Genomic DNA, 19,989 nt, shown 5'->3' with positions numbered 1-19,989 from the left:
AACATGGGTCTGGACTCGTGTCTTTGATAGGAAACATTCTCGAAGAACTGAGAATATCCTCCTAGACAGGACGCAGAAAGATCTCCCTATATCAGTACATACTTTCTTCCATCGATCCTTGTGGAGATACACATACATTTGTGAGCCTGAGTGGGGTTCTCCTGCTTTATCGCACCTCTCCGATCCTCTATTCACCGATCCATCATTGGCTTTAACTTCTGGCAAGAACCATCCCCGCGGATCCAAGGCCCGAAACCTCTACATCACTTGGTCCAGGGCCTTTGAACCTTGAGCTACAGCGTGACTTATCTCACCAAAGGAGTGTTAATACTTTGACCTTTTGGATTACCGGAACACTGAGGTTCGTGCGGTCGCAAAGGTCACTAGCTCTAATCAAGCGGGGCCCAAGTTTGGGTGGACTACCAGGGGGTGTCCTATTCATACAAAGCCACACGGGACACAGGAACCCGGTTGCTCCTCTGCCGAATTCAAGTTTTGAACAACATAAAAGATGGAGTTTCGCACGCTCCAAGGTGCAGGTATGTAGAAACCACCTTCATATCGATGTAGACTAACAGATTATGCTTAGCTAAACTGCAACGGGTCTCCCAGTTGGTGGAGTTGCTAAAACAAGACCAGCTGAAGAAGTCGCTCACATCACAGCGTAAGTACAAAGAAAAGCATACTTATGAGCAAGCTTCTCACAACATGGAATGCACCTTATAGAACGCATACAAACCCTGTTAGAGCTGAGGCAGCATGGCACCAGCCCTGATAACGCAGGCCCGATCTATTCTAAAGAGGTACTAAGAACCAACTACTCATAGCTTGCTTCGACTGCTGACTATTCTATAGGGAATAGAACTGTTAACCAAGTACGGTGTTACGGGAGAAACGACTGATGTGCGGCGAGCTGCCCTACGATGCGTTGCAAATGCTCTCCTCCTTAACCCTGCTATGCGTCAGCTGTTTGTTGATACAGGCTATGGAGGTAAATTGGCGGAGCTACTCAAAGTATGCAAATCAATTCCACCATCTTACACGTGTTTCTATTTGCTGAAACCAGGCTAGTGTGACTCTTCAGACGACGAAATGGTTATTAGTCGCATTCTCTTTCTCTCCACATATGATACCACCATGGACTTCGAAATACTGATTAAGAATCATCTCTTGAGTGAAAATGTCAACTATGTGAGTGAGCCCCCTCCACCATCCCACCCCCCTCTTTGGCCCCTAGAGGAGTAGAACCAATCTGACTGATCAATCTATGTAGCAAATTACTCGACACGCCAAGCAATTTCCGAAGTCGGGAAAGAAGCCCTTGTCGCAGATGGACGAACTGGCGCTCATCGACACACTGAAATTGATTTTTAATGTCTCCAAGATCTATCCGGAGCTTGCGGGGAGTTTTTCGCCTTCGATCCCGCACCTCTTCAAGATCATCAGCCGGATGGATATTCCTGAAAAGCCTCTAGACGGTTTGCTCGGATATCTTCTCAACTGCCTGTCAACCCTTGACATTGAGAACAAGAAAGGCAAAGCATGGGAGAGCAGTCCGCTCTTTCCGACGTTTAATCAGAACTGCAATGTCGACAAGCTGATCAATATTCTGGACCAGGCTGTGTCTGCATATAAGGCAGATGAGTTGGAAACCAAAGCGATCCCACTCTTCCACACTCTTGTGACTATTCATGAGCTGGCACCTGATGGCGTCCGCAAGTACATGCAATGGCTTTTGTTACCCGAAGAGAATGATAGAAGTCGTCCCATTGGACAGTCCGACACGCTTTCCTCCAAGCTTCTGAATCTCTCAACCACTCCCTATCCGAACGTAAAGACAGCTATCTCCGAGCTCATGTTCGTTCTCTCTGGAAAGGACGCGGAGAACTTGACCAGAAACATTGGCTATGGATTTGCAGCAGGATTATTGGCTTCTCGTGGCATGGAGATACCGCAGACAGCGGGCGAGGCATTCGCTACGAACCCGCAGGGATTCGATCCGGAGGTCAACCCCATAACTGGCCAGAAATGGGCTGCGGAGAAGAAGGATGAATGGCCGCCTATGACAAAGGAAGAGAAGGAGCGTGAGGCAGAGCGATTGTTTGTGCTCTTTGAGAGGTTTGTGTTCCTCCACCGATGATATAGATGATTGCTGACAGCTTCATATAGGGCCAAGGCGAATGGAATACTCAACGTGGAGAACCCTGTCACGCGTGCCCTTCACGAAGGTAGATTTGAAGAACTGCCTGATTCGGACGACAGCGACTGAGCATTTGCTATCTGACCCCTTTGTTACTGCTGTATCATACCCCGTCAATTGAACTGGGACCCGGAGTTGTACAGGTTTCCTTCCCATCTAAGATGTCTGATCTTGCCGTCTAGCCCTCAGCATAGCACTGCAGTTACAGTTCCCCCTTGTACATTAATTCGGGTAGCTCTGTCCCTCATTGCCTTGATCTGTCATCCGCAGAATCGAATGGAAAGCAAGCAGGCATGATTTGGCCACCCATTAATAAGCGACAGAATCCCAGAGTAGAAGCTCCGAGCATCAGCTCGAAGATGCTTGAAGCTTCCGGTAGAGTCTGGTGTCGAGGCCTATGGACCTGTAGTATGAGCAGTCTGCATTTGCATATCAGTTCTCAGGCCTTAGAAAGCACTGTTGAAACGGTGCGAATGACGTACGGATCTGGTGCGGGGCGGGGTTTTAGGCGGGCGGCGCAAAAATCTCCGCCCGCGGCAGAAAAAGAGTAGTCTGTCGCGCGGGGCACTTCGAATCCGATTTCCCAATCCACCCAACAACAACCAACCACCAGAGTTTGTTATCGGTCCCCAAAGAGACCTTCCATTGTATACCCACCACATTGAACATTCTTCAAAGCATATCCCCACACACATAATCGTCAAAATGTCGAAGCCTTTCGATCCCGAGACCGCGGAGAACTTGGACGATGTAAGTTCGTGCTTTGCGCCAGGAAGAAAACTCCCCTGGTGATCTCCATCTTTCGAAAACAAGACCAACAGCTGATTTTCTCGCGTTGTAGATGGAGAAGCAATTTGCCGTCAAGGGTCCGTTTCCCTCTCACCTCACCGTTCTAGGTAGAATCGTTCATACTCACCCGCCTTTACAGCCGTGGAGCACTTGATGACATACTGGGCGATCCTCGAGAAGGTCCGCGGCTCGCAGCTCCGTCTGACCAAGATGGACGATGAGATCTACGAGTCCTTCATGAAGGAGTTCCCGGACTTCGACCCCGCCGAGACGCTGAACGAGGACACGATGAAGAGCAAGGAGGGCAAGGAGAAGTGGCGCAACTGGATGAACCAGTATGAGAAGACCGTCACCGACTTCAACTTCGGAACTATGCTCCGCTCCAACCCCAAATTCGAGTACGACCAGGAGACGACTATCTTCGGTGGGTTTTCTTTTTTGACTACAGGAAGTTTGTTGCACTGGGGAAATATGTGGGACTAACGTCGCAAAACAGCCATGCGCATGCAGTTTTACGCGATCGAGATCGCCAGGTGAGCATCATCGGGCCTCGAATAAGAAAAAAACACAAGTGGAACTAATCAATTATCGATTCGTTAGGAACCGCGCTGGACTCAACGACTGGATCTACGAGAAGGCCCAGAAGGCGAGCTCCTAAGATGTGTGCCACGGAGTACTGGAAAAACCTTTCCTTGGCCCTTCTAGAATAGTCGCACGAATGACTGGATCCGTTCCCCAGCTCCCAATCCTGCATTCGCTGTCGCTTTATGGGATAGTGCAACGACTCGAGTCCATAGTCAGCCCACTTCACGGCCCGTTCATGGTCCAATGAATCGTTCGGTAGCGGCCGTAAATGTTGCTTTTAATGACCTTGGCAGAGAGTCTGGGTTCCCTGCGAGAATGGAACCGGGGTGGTCTCAATTTCTTCTCTTCGTTCTCAAAAAGCGAAACATTATATGTATATACAGTGGGTGGATCTTGTTCATTGGAAATGAAGTAATGAATAGACATTTTCTTTTTTTTGGGGGTGGTTGGTCCTCAGGGCGAGCGGAGAAACAACAATGCCAACCGTGGATCATTATCTCTTCCTTCCTCAATATAACCGCTTTGGGACAAGGAGCGGGACAATGGGTTACCTCAGCCTGCCATGAATGACTCCCCTTTGTTACGCCTCACAAACAGGATGGAGCATAGGCGAGTGTTAGACTTTTTGGGTATCTCATCTCTCAATATGGATCGATCGTCTGCGAAGACCGACCTTTCTGCATTCTTAGTCAAACCATGTATCTCCCAGAGTTTATCAAGACGCCTCGTCGATAGATAAAAGAAAGGAAAACAACAGTCAATCAAGGACGGCTCGCAAGGCCGAATCAAACGATGGCCGCGTTTACTCTCCGACTTCCCTCGGGCAGAAATGCGGGCTGGTTGTCTTTGTTCAGCTTCACTACTGGGAAGCATGCGCCGACTCTGATCGGAGGAGTCGTGCTCGCTCTCGTCGCCAGTCTGCCCACACCGGCTTTCTCTATATTGCTGGGCCAGATCTTCAACGAATTCACCTTGTTCGGAGGCCAGGAGATCACTAATCACGACCTCATTCGGACGACGACGAAGTATTGCGTCCGACTGGCGGTCTTGGGAGCAATCAGTTGGATCTGTAACGGATGCTACTATGTCCTGTTTGTTATCTTCGGAGAGCTGCAAGTGGCCAACGCTCGCACCGAGCTTTTCGACGGCCTCTTGAAGAGGGATCAAGAATGGTTTGAGACACAGCAGGATGGCACTCGGGTGTACCTGTCAAGTCTCCAGGGGTGCGTTGCATGATGATTCTTGTTTGGCTCGCCCTAACAGGCTGACACTGAAAACTAGTCTTATCGATGACCTGCAAAAGGCGACGTCGCAGGCATTCGGGCTTGCCGTACAATACTTTTTTCGAGCGATCGTCTCGCTGATCCTAGCCTTCTATACGTCCTGGAACCTGAGCTTGGTCACTCTGGCTGGGATGCCGGTCCTGTCGGCCATCATCTCATTCCTGTCCTCGAAAATGAATGCGAGCTTCGAAGCGCAGAAGGTTGAGCTTGTGAAGTCGTCGAAGATTGTGGACAGCGCCACCACCTCGATTGATGCAGTCAAGTCCTTCAATGGGCAACTCATCGAGCACCGGAGTTTTGTGGCCAGCATCGACAAAGCAGCACTGTGCTATTTGAGGCGAGCACGCTTCACCTCTCTGCAGATCGCGTTCCTGCGTATGATGTCTTTCGGTATGTTTATTCAAGGTTTCTGGTATGGCAGCTCTCTGGCGGCGTCCGGTCAGCTCTCTGCAGGGGAAGTTTTAAGAACCTTCTGGGCCTGCTTGGCAGCAGCGCAGTCCTTCGAATTCATCATGCCACAGGCAGCTGTAATGAAAAAGGGCAAGATCGCTTCCCTTGCCCTGCGAAACGCGTTAAGTGATCGAGCGGACGGTAAAGCCCCGGGTGTGTTAGACGGTGCCATATGCCCGGATGTCTGCCATGGCGACATCGAAGTGAAAAATGTGTGTAGTATATCAACACTCCTTTTTCATATTGGTTCACTCGCTAATTCGCCGGTGCCTAAAAGCTTTCTTTCTCATACTCGTCTCAACCAGACAGACTCAGTCTGAACTCGACGAGCTTCTTCTTTCCAGCTGGAGAGACCACGTTCGTCATAGGAAAAAGCGGTTCCGGAAAAAGCACACTTGGGCAGCTACTTGCTCGCTTCTACATGCCGACATCGGGTGAGATTCTTATCGATGGACATCCCATTCAGACGTTAAGTACGAACTGGATTCGCAAAAACGTGACACTCATCGAACAGCGGAGCGTGCTGTTCAACGAGTCTGTTTTCATGAATATCGCATTTGGAAGCCGAGATCACAGTCGGCTCCGGAAACCTGACATTCAAGGATGCATTGATTTAGCCAGGTTAGAGGGGACTATACAGGCTATGCCCGAAGGCATCGAAACATGTGTTGGACCCGGTGGGAATTTTTTGAGTGGGGGTCAAAGGCAGCGGGTTGCGATCGCCAGAGCTCGACTCAGAGATACTCCTATATTGATCATGGACGAACCGACAAGTGCTCTAGATGGCACCAACCGCGTCGAAATTATGAAAGCCATTCGAGAATGGCGACGGGGCAAGACGACGATTATCATCACGCACGAAATGTCCCAGATCCTGGACCGCGACTTCGCATATATTCTAGAGCATGGCTTGGTAGTGCACGCCGGTTATAGACATGAGCTGGAGGAAAACAAACTATTCTTCCCTTCAAAAAGTAAGAAAGCCACCGAGCAAGGTGAAGGTGAAGAAGAAGAAGAAGAAGAAGAAGAAGAAGAAGAAGACGCAAGCGGCGCGATGAGCCGGAGCTCATCGCCTGAGCCAGGCTCTTGTGATACATCGAAAGCTCGAAATAGACATTTCTATGACCCAGTGCGAGATGCATATCTCAAGGAGATGCTGTCGACAGACAACGAGTATGCCGGTGGGGTGCGATCCAGAAGACAAAGCGTGTTCGGATCCATGCTTCCACTCCATGCGCAGCGGGAATCCATCGACTCAATTGCCATGGAGATGATAGAGCTCAACACGATTCAAGTCAACGCAAAGGCACAGCTCAACCGAATTAGCCGTCACATTGCTGCCAACAACCACCCGCTTGATCGCATTGACGAAATGGTTGCAGATGAGCACCCCGAGCAAGTGGCCCGCCTCCTGCCCCAGCAACGCAGGCCTTTACGGAAGATCTTGTTGACCATGATACCAAATTTGACGAGTGAACAACGTTGGCTGCTGGCGCTGGGATCTTTCAGCACGCTTCTCCATGCGATGGCGACTCCGGTGTTTTCTTTCTGTTTGTCGCAGCTGCTGCAGACTTTCTATAACAAAAAAAGCCACGCGTCGACGTGGTCTTTGGCCGTCTTCGGGGTATCACTCGCCGACGGTGTAGTGTCCTTTTTGATGCATTACCTCCTGGATCTATGCGGTCAGGCTTGGGTCGATAGTATACGCAAGATCGGCTTCGCTCGAACCCTCGACCAGCCCCGCAAATGGTTTGACGAAGAAGGGAACAGACCCTCCCAGCTAACAACATGCCTGAACCAAAATGGCGAGGAGATGCGCAACTTGGTTGGCCGTTTTGGTGGATATCTCCTCGTGGCTGCCACCGTTGCTCTGACTGCGATTATCTGGAGCATGGCCCTCTGCTGGAAGTTGACTCTTGTTGTTCTCGCTTGCGGCCCCGTCATTTACGCTATCACTAGAGGCTTCGAGAGAACGACTGGATTATGGGAGAGACGATCTTCTGGAGCTAGAACCACGACATCGGAGGTCTTCATCGAGACGTTTTCAGAGATCCGGACAGTCAGAAACCTGACACTAGAGCCGTTCTTTCACAAGAAGCACTTGAGAGCTGCGGCGGTGTGCATGACCATCGGCATCAAAAAAGCTCTCTACACGGGTTCTCTTTTCGGCCTGGTCGATTCTATGATTATGTTTGTCAGTGGTGAGTCACGAGACTGTTGAAGTATCATGCAGCAGATGCTGATGAATCAAAGCTTTGATATTCTATTATGGGGCGGTGCTGGTATCTTCGGCAGAATTCAGCGTCGAACAACTCATGAGCGTGTTTTCCATGCTCCTATTCGGCATTGGATATGCAAGTGTGGTTCTTTCATGGAGTATGTTCTCATCATCTGCTGTTTCCCACCTGCGTAGCATTTACTGACCACCCCAAAGTCCCTCAAATTGGCACGTCGCAGGAGATGGCTAATCAGCTCTTGCGCCTCGCGGATCTTCCTAAAGGTAGCTCGCACGAGCATAAGGGAACCCTCAAGGTCCGCCAAGTCGCACCAGTCAAGATCACGGGGCTCAGCTTTCGGTATCCAACCCGGTCCAACGCACTGGTGCTGAAAGACGTCTCCATCACCATTCCGAGAAGCTCATGTACAGCGATTGTTGGGCGTTCCGGGTCGGGGAAGTCCACAATAACATCGCTGCTTCTCAATTTATACGAGAGTCCGAAGTCAGCCCAAGGGTGGCCCACAATTGCTTTAGGGGGCGTTGACATTCATCAAGTGCACACTCCAACGCTTCGATCTCTCATCTCGATTGTGTCACAGCAGCCCTCTATCTTCCCGGGGACGATCCAGGAGAACATAACTTACGGCCTTGGAGACTCGTCCCCACTCCACCAGGTTTACCATGTACGCGCTGCCGCACAGGCAGCTGGGATTGATGAGTTCATTTCATCTCTGGCCCAAGGCTATCTCACAGTTATCGGTGACGGTGGCGTGGGTTTGTCGGGAGGACAAGCTCAGCGGCTTGTCATCGCACGAGCCCTCATTCGAAAGCCCCAGATACTTATCTTGGACGAGGCCACATCCAGCCTTGATCCCACTAATGCTAAGATCGTTCGCCAAACGGTGCAGCAGCTAGTCGCCGGACAACTTGGACTTACTGTGCTCATCGTCACGCACGCAAGAGAAATGATGGAGATTGCGGACAAGATCGTCGTGCTTGAACAAGGTCGTGTGGTTGAGGACGGGCCATTCGAAGAGCTGGCGCGCCGGAATGGCGGGAAACTGAAGGCTTTGATAGAGGACCCCTGCGAGGACGATGAGACCGATGCATAAAACAGAGGTAATGTTGTGCAATAAAGGCTGCATCGCTGGACGTGAGGCACCTGCGACGAAGAAGGAAGCGCTCAATCGTCGATTCTGTCTTTCCCGGAGGCTTTCGCTTTGACCGGCATGAAAAGTCACCAAGCTATCATGTACATACTTGTCGCTTCTTCGATTCTCTTTGTTTCCAAATAAGATCTTGCTTGATCCAAAGGAGGTATAAATCTGTAGCCAGACCAAGACCTCTAGAGGGCTGGGGTGGCCGGTAAGACTGGGTTGACGTTGTCGACACCTACCTTACTTAGCTTCTCAACCCAGCAGGTAACCCAGCTGCAGTGTCGGGCGTACAGCGGTGAGGTATAGCCTGTGGGGTTTGGCTTGAAACAATTGCGGGGAGGGCTACTCCATACATGACCTGCAATTGGTGGTGACTGCACGATGCCAGGAGGACCTCGTTCACTCAAGCGGGTAGATCTCTATGTCATAGTCTAGTAGACGCACACATGTAACTATGAGCGAGCAGTAGAAGGGAGAGTGTTCCGTAAGATGGTAAACTGTGTGCTCTTGGGTGCTGACTTCGAAATTCTCCGAGAGTGCAGTGTGCAGTGGCCACCCACCACTTCTGGTAGCAGTAGAAGTCTAGTGGCTTTTAGTAGATCTCAGATTAGCTGTTGTGTCAAAAGGTCATAAATTACTGTAGTTAGTCGCGCGTCACATTATTCCAATGATAGAAAACGACCGAAGTCGAGGGAGCCCAGCCCGTGCACGGGGATGGCGTTCCATGGTCATAGCCTCGATGAACCAACCATCAGCCGTTGGCCTTCCAGAAGCGTGGTTGCACCCAACTGGACAGGACATTCCTCGTATTGGATGGATGAGGGGAAGGGGAAGGGATCGGAAGAGCCGCGGGCTTATCGATAGGGAAAAAAGATGACAAGATCTAAAAATGGCATCGCGTCTAAAAGTGGTCCGGGCAGAACAGCCGGACGGAGGAGTAAGTTACTGGCTGTAATGGAATGTCGGTCGGTCGTTTCACCATGAGATTGACTTTAATTACTCGAGGGGGAGGAAATGGAGATCATTAATTTAGGAAGTCTGAAGAAGATATGATGAGTATGATGAGGATACTCTGTGTTTATTTTCTCATTTGGAGGGTGGGCTGAACAAATTTGATTATCAAGGAAGAAATGGATACGAAGGGGAGGAGAGGAGAGGAGGGGAAAGCCTTAGTGGAACTTGGAAAGGCCAGCCACTCAACTCCAATCCCGTGTGTCTCGCAGGCCCAGCCACTCACTCTTTCTTCCTACTGCACTCACCTTCAAGTTAATCTGCACTAGGTTGGTGGTGCAGTGGTGTCTGTCTGTCTGTCTTGTCTTGTCTTGGACAGATAATCAATCGTCACTCTTTGATACCAGCTAGCCGCTGGTTTGTTCTAGCTACCTAGGTATACTGCCTCTACCTAAGCTGTCTTCACTCTTTCTCCGACTTTCCCTTTTTCCCTTTCCTTATTTCTCTTTCTTTTCTTCTTTCCCCTCTTTTTTCCCTCCTCACCTCTTGTGTATGCTGTATGGAGGTCACGGATATGCTGACAAGCCATCTCATGCGTATCTTACTCCAACCATCTCTACTATTCCTGAACACCCCTCTAATCTTCTTTTGACCCTTCCGGTATACTTTCTGGATCCCTGCCTTTTCCATCTGAACACGCATTGGCACCTATCAGCAGCTTCCGCTCCCCGTCTGTATCACCCTATATACAGCCTCACCACATCCGCCAGTTCCGCCACTTTCCCGCTCTAGGCTACCATATCTTTCGAATTTTCCTCCCGAACCAGACTTGAATCGAATCGCTTATCATCTCTTTCGCACTTCTCACACTTCTTGTACCTCTGTATGTTTTGAGGTTGAGGCCTTGGGCCTTTTTCTGCGTTGCCCAAGCTTGTCAGCATGTACATTCCAGACGACCTCCGGCATTTTGGCGCCCGTCAGAATGGGCCGGCCAGCGACCCAAACACGGAGAAGAGCAGCGACAATGGCGGGGACCACACTACGAACAAGAAGAACAATATCTTCATCATTGTAAGGCTACTCGATCTTTCCATTCTTTCTCTCCCTTTCATGAACATCATCCGGATCCCTTTGGTGCTGACAGTAGATAATCACAATTGTAGTGTGCAGCCTGCATCATCTTCGTCCTGTCATTTATTTTGATGCTCTATTTTGTACTGCGAACCCTCCGCCGAATGGAATGCCGCCCGAAATATATACCAGGAAAGTTCCTTAAGGATCGGTGGAATCGATGGAACGTGGGTGTCACGTATGGACAGGTGCCCGATGGATCTTCGACCAACAACCCCGGAAACGCCTCGACTGAAGCACCCCCAGAAGGAGGCTCTGAAATGCACACCACCAATACTGCTGTTCGACGAGAAACTTCAATCCGGTCTATTATCACCCTTCCTCCATATTCTGCGAGCCCCAAACCAACAGAACAGGTCATTGCTCGGGAGGGCGAACGAGAGGGTATGGATGTCGTGGTTGAGTTCCCTGAAACTGCTGAGGAGGAGGAGGAGCGCAGAGAAAATTTGATGGAGTCCTTGTACCAGGTTCGCTTGCAACGAAGACAGGAGCTAGCCGAACGGGAGCAGCGGCGACAGGAGCGTCGTGAGGCTCGTGCTCAGGGAGATCATGCCCGCCTTGAACAGCTACGAATGCAAAGTCGGGCGCGCGCACAGAGTCGATCATCTGCCAACGCTAGTAATTCGACCCTTAGCGCGACGCTTGCAGAAAGTCAGGGTCGTGGTCGCGACAGACGCATTTCCAGTGTTTCCTATGCCGAGGTAGGATACGTCCGTCACGACGGATCGCGTGTTCGAGCCTCGTCGCCCGATTCAGACCGTCGGCCTCTCCTCACAGATGCTACTGGCATGAGCTCCGAAGCTGCCGATCGCTCCTCGGGCTCGATTCTCACCGGCATTCATTCTCGAGGTGAATCATATTCGTCCTTCCAGTCCGGCGCCACCACCATTTCCGAAGCAGACACTCTGACTCAGGTTCGATCTCACGCAACTTCTACTCACTCTCTGGGACAGCCTATTCCAGGGCCGGAAGATGGTGGTGACGTCGGCGCCCTCCACATTCCGCCTCCGGATTACGAAGACCTCGACTGGGGAGAGGCTCCTCCTTATCAAAGTCCAATCGCTGAACGAGGTGAACATGCGCCTCAGCTGCGGGAATTGACTCCCTTACCCACAATCCATGTCGATGCTGCCAGCCCGATCAGCAATACTCCCACAACACCTACCAATCCTTTGCGAGCAGAAGAGGTTCCGACGACACATGCACCCGTGGTAGAAAGTCCTGATGAGGACCGTCCACTTGTTGAGCTATCGATGGAGGGTCACTCGGTCACGGATGGCTCGCATACTCGTCCAGCCTCAAACACATAAATGCCCTGTCGACCGCCCGCTGCGTGCCGATAAAGCCTGCATATATTGAAACAGCTAAACCTGATCGTGCCTTGTGACGACTATGACCATTTACGACTTCTAGATTCTTGGCACATATTCTTTTAATCTCCTTTGGGCACATTGGTTTGTCCTCATCCTCTGAACTTTTGTTAGCCAGCAAGGCGTTAAGCTTAGGTGAAACCATATTGTTGATTGACTTGTTTCGACACATTACCTTTGTACATTTACAATCCGCAAGGATAGCAAGCGCTGGCCTTAAACCACCAGGGGCGCGCATTGCATTCCACATTGTCTGCACATATTACAGGAGGGTGATTTGGGCGGAGTCTATATTATATTGTTATTTGTTTGAATATTCGAAACAAATGAACGTGATCACAATAGCAGTGCCTTGTGTTATTCCGAATTACCAGAATTGCCAATAGCGGAAGAAATCGCGGGGAGAGACCATGGCTCGTTGCTGGTCCGGCCGCACCTCGTGGCCGTGGAATCCAAGGCGGTCAGCAGCTCCACTCGAACAATGTAAACAAACCAAACTGCCGTCCGCCCGTTCCACCCCGAAGCAAGTCAACCCAACCTCCTCGTTTCTTAATTTGTTGTGTCGCATCCACCTTTTACACCTTATGTTGCAGTCAGGAGTGATTGCCGTTGTACTCTCATTGTGAGGCGAAAGCACCGTATTTTCTTCATCTCAACCCCTCAATTGGAAGAACCTAGGGCTCTTGTCTTTTGTTGCTGCTTCCTGTTTCAGAGCACTAGTGGCTCGCGCTGGCCAGACGCGCTGCCATCTAAACAATCCCGCACTTATATCACCTAGCCTATTCGGTCCAGGTAACAACTATCCTACACCCCCTAACCCTCCGCACACAAATGTAGGTGAGAGTCAGGTGCTAACGCGACTGCGTCGATCATCACTAGTGTCAACAACGGACTGGATCTCAACCCGGCGCGTAGCTCATAGACGATATGTCGCGCGAAGCCACAACCAACAGCTTCGCGTCCTTTGGCTCAGACTTTGATCCCGAGCACGAAGCTCTCGAGTCCACCAAAGACATCGGAAGAAGCCCACGACTCCCCAACATGCATAGCAGTGCACGGAACCGCCGCGAAATCCAGCAGGATGAAGAGCCAGATTACGCCTTTAACACCTCAACGTTCGAGCAATACCTCCCCAACTTTTCCCCGGTCGGCACATCAGAAGAGGAGATGGACCATGAGGATGACGATAGCATTTCCATCGAAGCCGGAAGAGGACCCGTAAAGCCTGCACGCCGCTTAGACGACTCAAGAAACTCCTACATGAGCATCGAGAATAGCATTCGTTCGTCGTCACCAGCTATTAGACTCGACTACCCTACATCGAATACACCACAGAAGTCCGCTCTACGCAACGCACCCAAAAGGGCTGCGAGTGAGAGTCTTCGTAAGGATGCCCAGATTCGACGCGCCAGCCAAGCACAAAAGGAGAACCTCGATCCCAAGGCGACCCGGAAAGACCAGCGCCGTACTCTCTCAGATTTTCATGCAAAGGTCCGTGACTCCTACGAAGGATCCTTGCTTGAAGACGAACGGCCGTCGGGAGTGGCCAACAACACGCGTCCGACGCGTTTCGGAAATCCCAACCTCTCCCACCAGATTGCGGACGCTGTTGAGAAGGCTTCGCAGGAGGCCTATGCTCGCGAGATGCGTCGTGGCAAGGCTGCGGCGAGCTCTCGCAGTATGCATAACACGGCTGGCGACACAGCCACCCAACAATCATTCCTCCTACCCGACCTACCGAACTTGTCGGAGCTAGTGTCAGGGGTGTATGAAGATGGTACCCCGGTATATGCACGCCAAAATCGCCCGCGCACTACGCGTTTTGTCTCTCCCCTGCACGATGTCATGGACGTATCTCTAACGCGCGAACATATACCGCTCGATGCGGTCCCTATTCCAGAAGACGAGAAAGCTCTCTTTGTTTCGTTGAGACTACTTCAGGATAAGGTGGCTGAGCTTGAGAGAGCCAAGTTCGATGCTGAGAAGAGAGTCGAAGAAATGAGACAGGAGAATGCGTCATTAAAGACAAGCAAGTCTCGTGGAAAAGAGAAGGTTTCTCGCATCAGATCGTATGAGTCTGAGGAAGATGAGTATAGAAAGGATCGCTTTGCGCGTGAGAATCAAAGTAAGTCGGATCAACTCACTTTAAGAGACCTAGCTGACAATCGTTCAGAATTGGATGCAGCGAATCTCGCTCTACAAAACAAGCTGGACATGATCGAGAGGAAGGCCGAGATTCAAGAAACTGCACTCAAGCGGTTGAACCGAGAGCGAGACATGGCGGTTTCTCAATTGGGTGTGTCCTATCTGGAATCACAGGACCTTAAAAATGAGGTTGAAGCTCTTCGTCAGGAGAACGCCGAGCTTAAATCCCAATTGGTGAAGGTCGCATCGGGTTCCAAGGATCAGGACGAGACTTATGAGTCCGAACAATCATCTGCAACCGAGATAAGCGACGAAGATAGTCAGTTTGATACACAGGCGAGCAGGAACTTCAGCAGAAGCACTAAAGACCTTACCTCGAAGAGCTCGCGCTCCCGATCCAAGGCCGGTCGTCAGGGGCAGTCAAACACGAAAATCTCTACTCAGGTAGACAAGGAAATAGCTCGCTTAGAAAGAGAACGTGCTGAAGAGGCTCTGTTTTCGCTTGACCTTTCGCAATCAAAAGAGAAATCTAAGTCGAGAGCAGAGAAAGCCCGAAGCAAGGCCAGGACTAGCGATGCCGCGTCCAAGAAGCAATCTAACACCGGCAAGCAGCGCGTCAAGAGGGTGGTTGTGGAGGAGATCGATGTGAGTGAGCCTGTTGACTCCACTGGTGAGGTCACGAACAATACCAAAAAGTCTTCGGTGGCGGAACAGGATTTGACGCTTCTGAGCTTCGTGGACGTAAGTTCTTCCTTTAACTTGTTGTGTCCGCTTGTAACTTAACCAGGATTTTCAGGAACGCGAAATCGCCCAGCTACGGAAGACCTTGGAGGAGGAGCGCCTGGCTCGCAAGAAGCGCCAAGCAACCGCTACCAAGGAGTTAGCTGGCAATGAGACTGGGAATACCACCCGCCAGAGCGTGGCAAAGCCCGGAATACCTAGAAAATCATCCCTTAAAGAAAGCAAGGGGCTGCCAGCAAGACCCGCATCAGCAATGGGCGACTTGACCGCCACATCCAAGGCTAGCATGATTGAAGGAGACAGCAACCTCTCAGTGCCTGTTGAACGTCACAGACGTCATTCAGACCATGCTGCGACCACTGCTACTCCAAGGCGGCGACGTCAGATGGCCGAGGAGATGACCTCCGCGTTCATCCTACCTGATATCACTCTCAATCCTGCAAGCCTTGTCGATAATCTGACTAAGCTGCCTGAACCCACGCAGCGTGCGCTTGACAGTGCTACCCAGCATAATGGCAAGAATTGTACCGTCTGTAAGCGTGTCATGCCTGGTGACTCTTGCGACCACTTGGTCGAGACGGTGAAAGTCCCCAAGCCTGTTCCTGTCTCGGAGCGTATGCCTGAGCCTTCAGTTCTCAACGAAGATCCTACTATGCGGCCTGCGCAGTCGCCAGAGATTGCCCTAGCAACTGTGCTCAAAGCCTTGGAAGATGAACTGGCACACCTGAAGATACAGCTAGTTGCGTACCAAGGTGCTTACAACAAGCTGGATGCTTCGCTAAGCAAGAGACAACGAAAGTCGCTTGGTGAGAAGATTGAGAAGTTGCTGAAAGACATCGACATGAAAGCTGATCAGATCTACGCCTTGTACGATGTACTCGAGGGACAGAAACAGGACGGCCGTGAGATGACCGAGCAGGAAATGGAAGTAACTCTTCAATCTATTGGGATTGACACAGGTGCCGGCCCGACAGGCGATTTGACCGCCGCATCCATCAAGTCCTCCCACAAAGCCCCTGAAACGGAATTTGACGATGACGATGAACTGCCCTGGGAAGGATTTGAGAGCACGATGGAACTCACGGGCCGAAGTGGTGTAAACCATCGCAACTAATCTCAACTATATGATTCCGCTTGCTTTGAGCTTGTGCTCTCTTTCCCTTTCGTGCGAGTTCCACAATTCCTCGATCCCTTCTTTCCCTCCTTCATCGCATGCCGCTTGCGCACAGTCTCTAATTGAGCTGACCCGGGCCCTGACAATGGACTCGGCGTCCAAGCCCAGAACTTCCATGAGAGTTGGTGTCTTCGGCAGCTTTTGGTAACTTCTGCGTCCCGAGGGCATGATCTAGAGCTTGCAGCAAAGGGATCTTTTTGTTTGTTTACAGTTCCGCGGAACTCTCTTTCACTTCTACATGCCGGGAAGGCTCCAGGGTTGGATTAGGCGTTGCATTGTGTCGGTTGCTTGGTGAATCATTAGCATTGGTTGAATGGATTGTTACAAGTGTTTCTGTGGTGGGCTAGGGTTGGATAATCATTGCGTTCCTGTGGTCTCGTGCCTGCTAGCTATACAGAGACCAAAAAGTAATAGTGTCGGCAATAGCGTGCCGAAGAAGCGGTCGGAAATACCCAAAGAGGCACTAGTGGCGATGACAAGCTTTAGGCCGAAGACGGCTCATTCTGTCTATTATTCTTTTTTCGCGCCCACATCACTACTGGAGTTTGGATCTCTTTCCTTGCCACTTACTCTCTTGAATGTAGCCGAGTTTCTTTTCGTTTGACCACGCAAGCCTACCGTAACACAACATTTTCTCTTCTGATGACTTCACCGCAACTACATCATGATCACCACAACAGTTTCAGCGGCGATGTAGATGTTCCCACGGATGCGACCGAAGTCAGCAAGGCTGCTTATCTCCACCGAGATCCCTTCCACGAGGGAGGCGAATTTCTGGGTCCAGCTTCTCCTTCTGATCACCACACCTTGGAAGACGAAGCAAGTTACAACACTGCTATCCACGATGACAGTTCTGTGCAGACTCGGATTCTTGCGCCCCCGGCAGAAATCATCTCTGCCCGACGCTTATCTGTAGACATCGCCAATAGCAGTGATGGCGACAGCAGCGACGATGCCAGTGATGACGACGACACCGAAGGGCCTACAGGCCCTTCGAGCGCTGTAGGCCCTTCGAGCGAAAAGCCTGTGACATGGGCCTCGCTGCCCAACAAAGGCCAACTTGCGATCTTGACTTTCGCGCGACTGTCGGAACCTCTGACGCAAACCTCCCTCCAGGCGTACATGTTCTACCAGCTCAAATCCTTTGACCCTTCCCTGCCAGACTCGACCATCTCTGCTCAGGCGGGTGTGCTGCAGGGCAGTTTCACCGCCGCGCAATTTCTTACGGCAGTCTGGTGGGGTCGCTTGGCTGATGCGGACTGGATGGGACGGAAGAGAGTGCTTTTGATCGGGCTCTTCGGGACATGCATCTCATGTCTGGGTTTCGGGTTTTCGCACTCATTCGCGGCCGCTGTGGTGTTCCGCACGCTGGGGGGATGTCTGAACAGCAACGTCGGGGTGATGCGGACCATGATCTCTGAGATTATTGAAGAGAAGAAGTGAGTTGGCGTGGTAAACGGCGCTTGCGGGCGGGGGTGGCTTGAGCTAACGTGCTTAGATATCAATCTCGCGCCTTTCTCCTACTTCCAATGTGCTTCAATATCGGGGTGATCATCGGTCCGGTCCTGGGTGGTGCACTGGCGGATCCGCTGAATAGCTACCCTGAGTTCTTCGGCCCCGGGACATTCCTTGGTGGTACCGACGGAGTATATTGGATGAGACGCTGGCCATATGCGCTGCCCAACTTGCTCAGTGCGATGTATATCTTTGCCTCATTCTGGGCTGTTTTCTTGGGTCTCAACGAGACCCATGAAATTGCGCGCTACCGGGACGACTGGGGTCGGAAGCTGGGACGCATTATTACGAAGTTCTTTTCGCGCCGCCGGAGTCGCTATTATCGTCGGCTCAGAACCCATCCGGACAATGAATCCATTTACATTGATGGCAGCGTGACCAGCATGTCCGCTCCTCCCAGCCCTATCCGTTCCCGTGCTCGGCCGCGCCCCAAACGCCCCAGCTTCTGGCAGATCTGGACACCAAACGTTCTTCTGACTTTGCTGGTTCAATTCCTTCTGGCTTTCCATACCAGCGCATTCAATTCGATGACGTTCACTTTCCTGCCAACTCCACGAGCCCCAGAAGATAGCCGGAAGGGCTTCTTTCGTTTCAGTGGTGGTCTGGGATTGCCGTCCTCTCGAGTCGGCATGGCAACGGCTATCATTGGGATCATTGGTCTGCCGTTGCAGATCTTTATCTACCCCCGCGTGCAAGGTCACCTGGGAACTTTGACCTCCTTCCGAACCTTTCTACCGTTTTCACCACTGGCATATGCGTTGATGCCTTTCCTTCTCGTGCTTCCACGGGTGCCCTGGATGGTTTGGCCTGCGTTCACGCTTGTTGTGGGTCTCCAAGTTGTTTCGAGGACGTTCGCTCTTCCCGCGGCTGTCATCCTTGTGAACAACTGCGTCACCGACGCCTCTGTCCTTGGAACAATTCACGGGGTCGCGCAGAGTATCTCCAGCGGGGCCCGTACCCTGGGCCCCATGATTGGAGGCTGGGGCCTAGGGCTGGGACTGGAGCATAACTTTGTCGGCGGGATTTGGTGGGCCCTGGCCCTAGAGGCATTGATCGGCTGGTTCGCCCTGTTCATGATCTACGAGGGTAAAGGGATTGAGAGGAAGAAGGTGTTAGAGGAAGAAGAGGAGGAGGATGGATTTGATGAACGTCGTTAAATACGGTTCGCCTTACTAGATGGACTAGAACTATTAGACTATATATGTGCATGGGATACATACACGATTACTACGCGACATGGGCATCATGGGTTCATTGATGAGATTTAGCACGAGTCTTATGAGAAATGTCCTGAGATGATCGAATGGAACTTATTCATTGATGAATTGTGGCATAATTGTTTCATAGCTGTCATACATTTTGTCATTTTTAAGGGTAAATAGAACTCCTTCAAACCTTCAAGGTTACCACCAAAAACGCCGTCTTAAATCGGGATCTTCTTCCGCCCGCGTCCTCCCAAGCCCAGTCCATCAATCCGCCCCCATCTCCACTTTCAAACCCGACTGACCAGCAGCCTCAACGTGCAAGCGTCGCAGGCGTAATGAACGCCTTGATTGCCTGCGCAACATTCCCCTCATGGGCCTTCAACAGCTCCGTGGCTCTGAGCTTATTCAAATCCAACTGATCCACCTGCAAGGCACCGAGCGTTTGACACACATTAGATTAGCCCAGCGAGCCTTATTCCACCAGTTCCAATATTTAAGGGCATCCCCCGAGGAGAGCGGGCTTGAGGACTGCAGAGCAGAAACCTACCAGAAGATTGACATCGTCGGCGCTGACCTTGACCGCCTTCTTCTTCACCGGCTCCCCTCCCTCCTTACTCTGCTGCGTCGTCCCCGCCCGCTTCTTGCCCGCAGGGTGACCGGCTGCGATCTCGAGACGACTCATGGCCTTGCCCAGCGCCTCCTGGTCAGCGGATGAGGGCAGCCTGGTCGGGGAGTCGGTGGCGGCGATCTCGTTGGTATGGAGGGAGGAGAGGGCGGCGGCGGCTTTGCGGTCCTCGGCGTTGGCGGGGAGCGGTTGCTCCGCGGCGTCGGGGTCGGCGTGCGCTGAGGGGATGGAGTCGGACATGATTGATTGGTTGGTTAGTTGGTTCGGTTATTTCTTGTTGTTGTTGTTGTTGTTGTTGTCAGATTGGAGGGTATATTCCAAGCCCATGTTTGAAGATACCTAGTGGTTATCACAAGCACCTGTTGCATGACGTACAGTCAGTCCCGAGAGACAAACAGACAAACAGACAAACAGCCAAGCATTCCGGCAGAACAATCAACCTAACAATCC

At 51.4% G+C, this 19,989-nt stretch overlaps 5 protein-coding genes across 5 annotated transcripts; 4 read left to right on the top strand and 1 right to left on the bottom strand.

Annotated features, from left to right (window-relative positions):
• The first annotated feature begins 325 nt into the window (after window positions 1-325).
• On the top strand, window positions 326-2,381 carry BO95DRAFT_2761 (synembryn). Its single transcript, XM_025581616.1, has 7 exons — window positions 326-539; window positions 590-664; window positions 727-803; window positions 856-1,014; window positions 1,072-1,191; window positions 1,274-2,118; window positions 2,170-2,381. The coding sequence occupies exons 1-7, from the start codon at window positions 512-514 to the stop codon at window positions 2,267-2,269; spliced, it is 1,404 nt and encodes a 467-aa protein (XP_025447959.1). The 5' UTR covers window positions 326-511; the 3' UTR covers window positions 2,270-2,381.
• A 524-nt stretch (window positions 2,382-2,905) lies between these two features.
• BO95DRAFT_402459 (polysaccharide biosynthesis domain-containing protein) lies at window positions 2,906-4,138 on the top strand (the record flags this gene model as incomplete). The annotated part of the gene is made up of 5 exons (XM_025583888.1): window positions 2,906-2,950; window positions 3,042-3,066; window positions 3,129-3,413; window positions 3,486-3,522; window positions 3,590-4,138. 5 exons carry the CDS (start codon window positions 2,906-2,908, stop codon window positions 3,645-3,647), a joined length of 450 nt encoding a protein of 149 aa, XP_025447958.1. The 3' UTR covers window positions 3,648-4,138.
• Window positions 4,139-4,220: 82 nt separating this feature from the next.
• On the top strand, window positions 4,221-8,767 carry BO95DRAFT_509961 (ABC transporter ATP-binding protein; the record flags this gene model as incomplete). Its single annotated transcript, XM_025591316.1, has 6 exons — window positions 4,221-4,272; window positions 4,332-4,797; window positions 4,856-5,519; window positions 5,585-7,508; window positions 7,561-7,683; window positions 7,742-8,767. 6 exons carry the CDS (start codon window positions 4,221-4,223, stop codon window positions 8,635-8,637), a joined length of 4,125 nt encoding a protein of 1,374 aa, XP_025447957.1. The 3' UTR covers window positions 8,638-8,767.
• Window positions 8,768-10,572: 1,805 nt separating this feature from the next.
• On the top strand, window positions 10,573-18,866 carry BO95DRAFT_350415 (uncharacterized protein; the record flags this gene model as incomplete). The annotated part of the gene is made up of 7 exons (XM_025582036.1): window positions 10,573-10,704; window positions 10,797-12,054; window positions 13,057-14,259; window positions 14,308-15,020; window positions 15,076-16,111; window positions 16,808-17,633; window positions 17,693-18,866. 7 exons carry the CDS (start codon window positions 10,573-10,575, stop codon window positions 18,864-18,866), a joined length of 6,342 nt encoding a protein of 2,113 aa, XP_025447956.1.
• Window positions 18,867-19,199: 333 nt separating this feature from the next.
• On the bottom strand, window positions 19,200-19,899 carry BO95DRAFT_437604 (huntingtin-interacting protein K). Its single transcript, XM_025585312.1, has 2 exons — window positions 19,462-19,899; window positions 19,200-19,338 (listed from the first exon to the last, which is right to left on the bottom strand). Exons 1-2 carry the CDS (start codon window positions 19,777-19,779, stop codon window positions 19,225-19,227), a joined length of 432 nt encoding a protein of 143 aa, XP_025447955.1. The 5' UTR covers window positions 19,780-19,899; the 3' UTR covers window positions 19,200-19,224.
• Window positions 19,900-19,989: the final 90 nt, after the last annotated feature.

The sequence above is a fragment of the Aspergillus brunneoviolaceus genome (genome assembly GCF_003184695.1).
Source record: "Aspergillus brunneoviolaceus CBS 621.78 unplaced genomic scaffold BO95scaffold_1, whole genome shotgun sequence".
Taxonomy (NCBI): Eukaryota; Fungi; Ascomycota; class Eurotiomycetes; order Eurotiales; family Aspergillaceae; genus Aspergillus; species Aspergillus brunneoviolaceus.
This window is presented reverse-complemented; position numbering and strand designations above follow the sequence as displayed.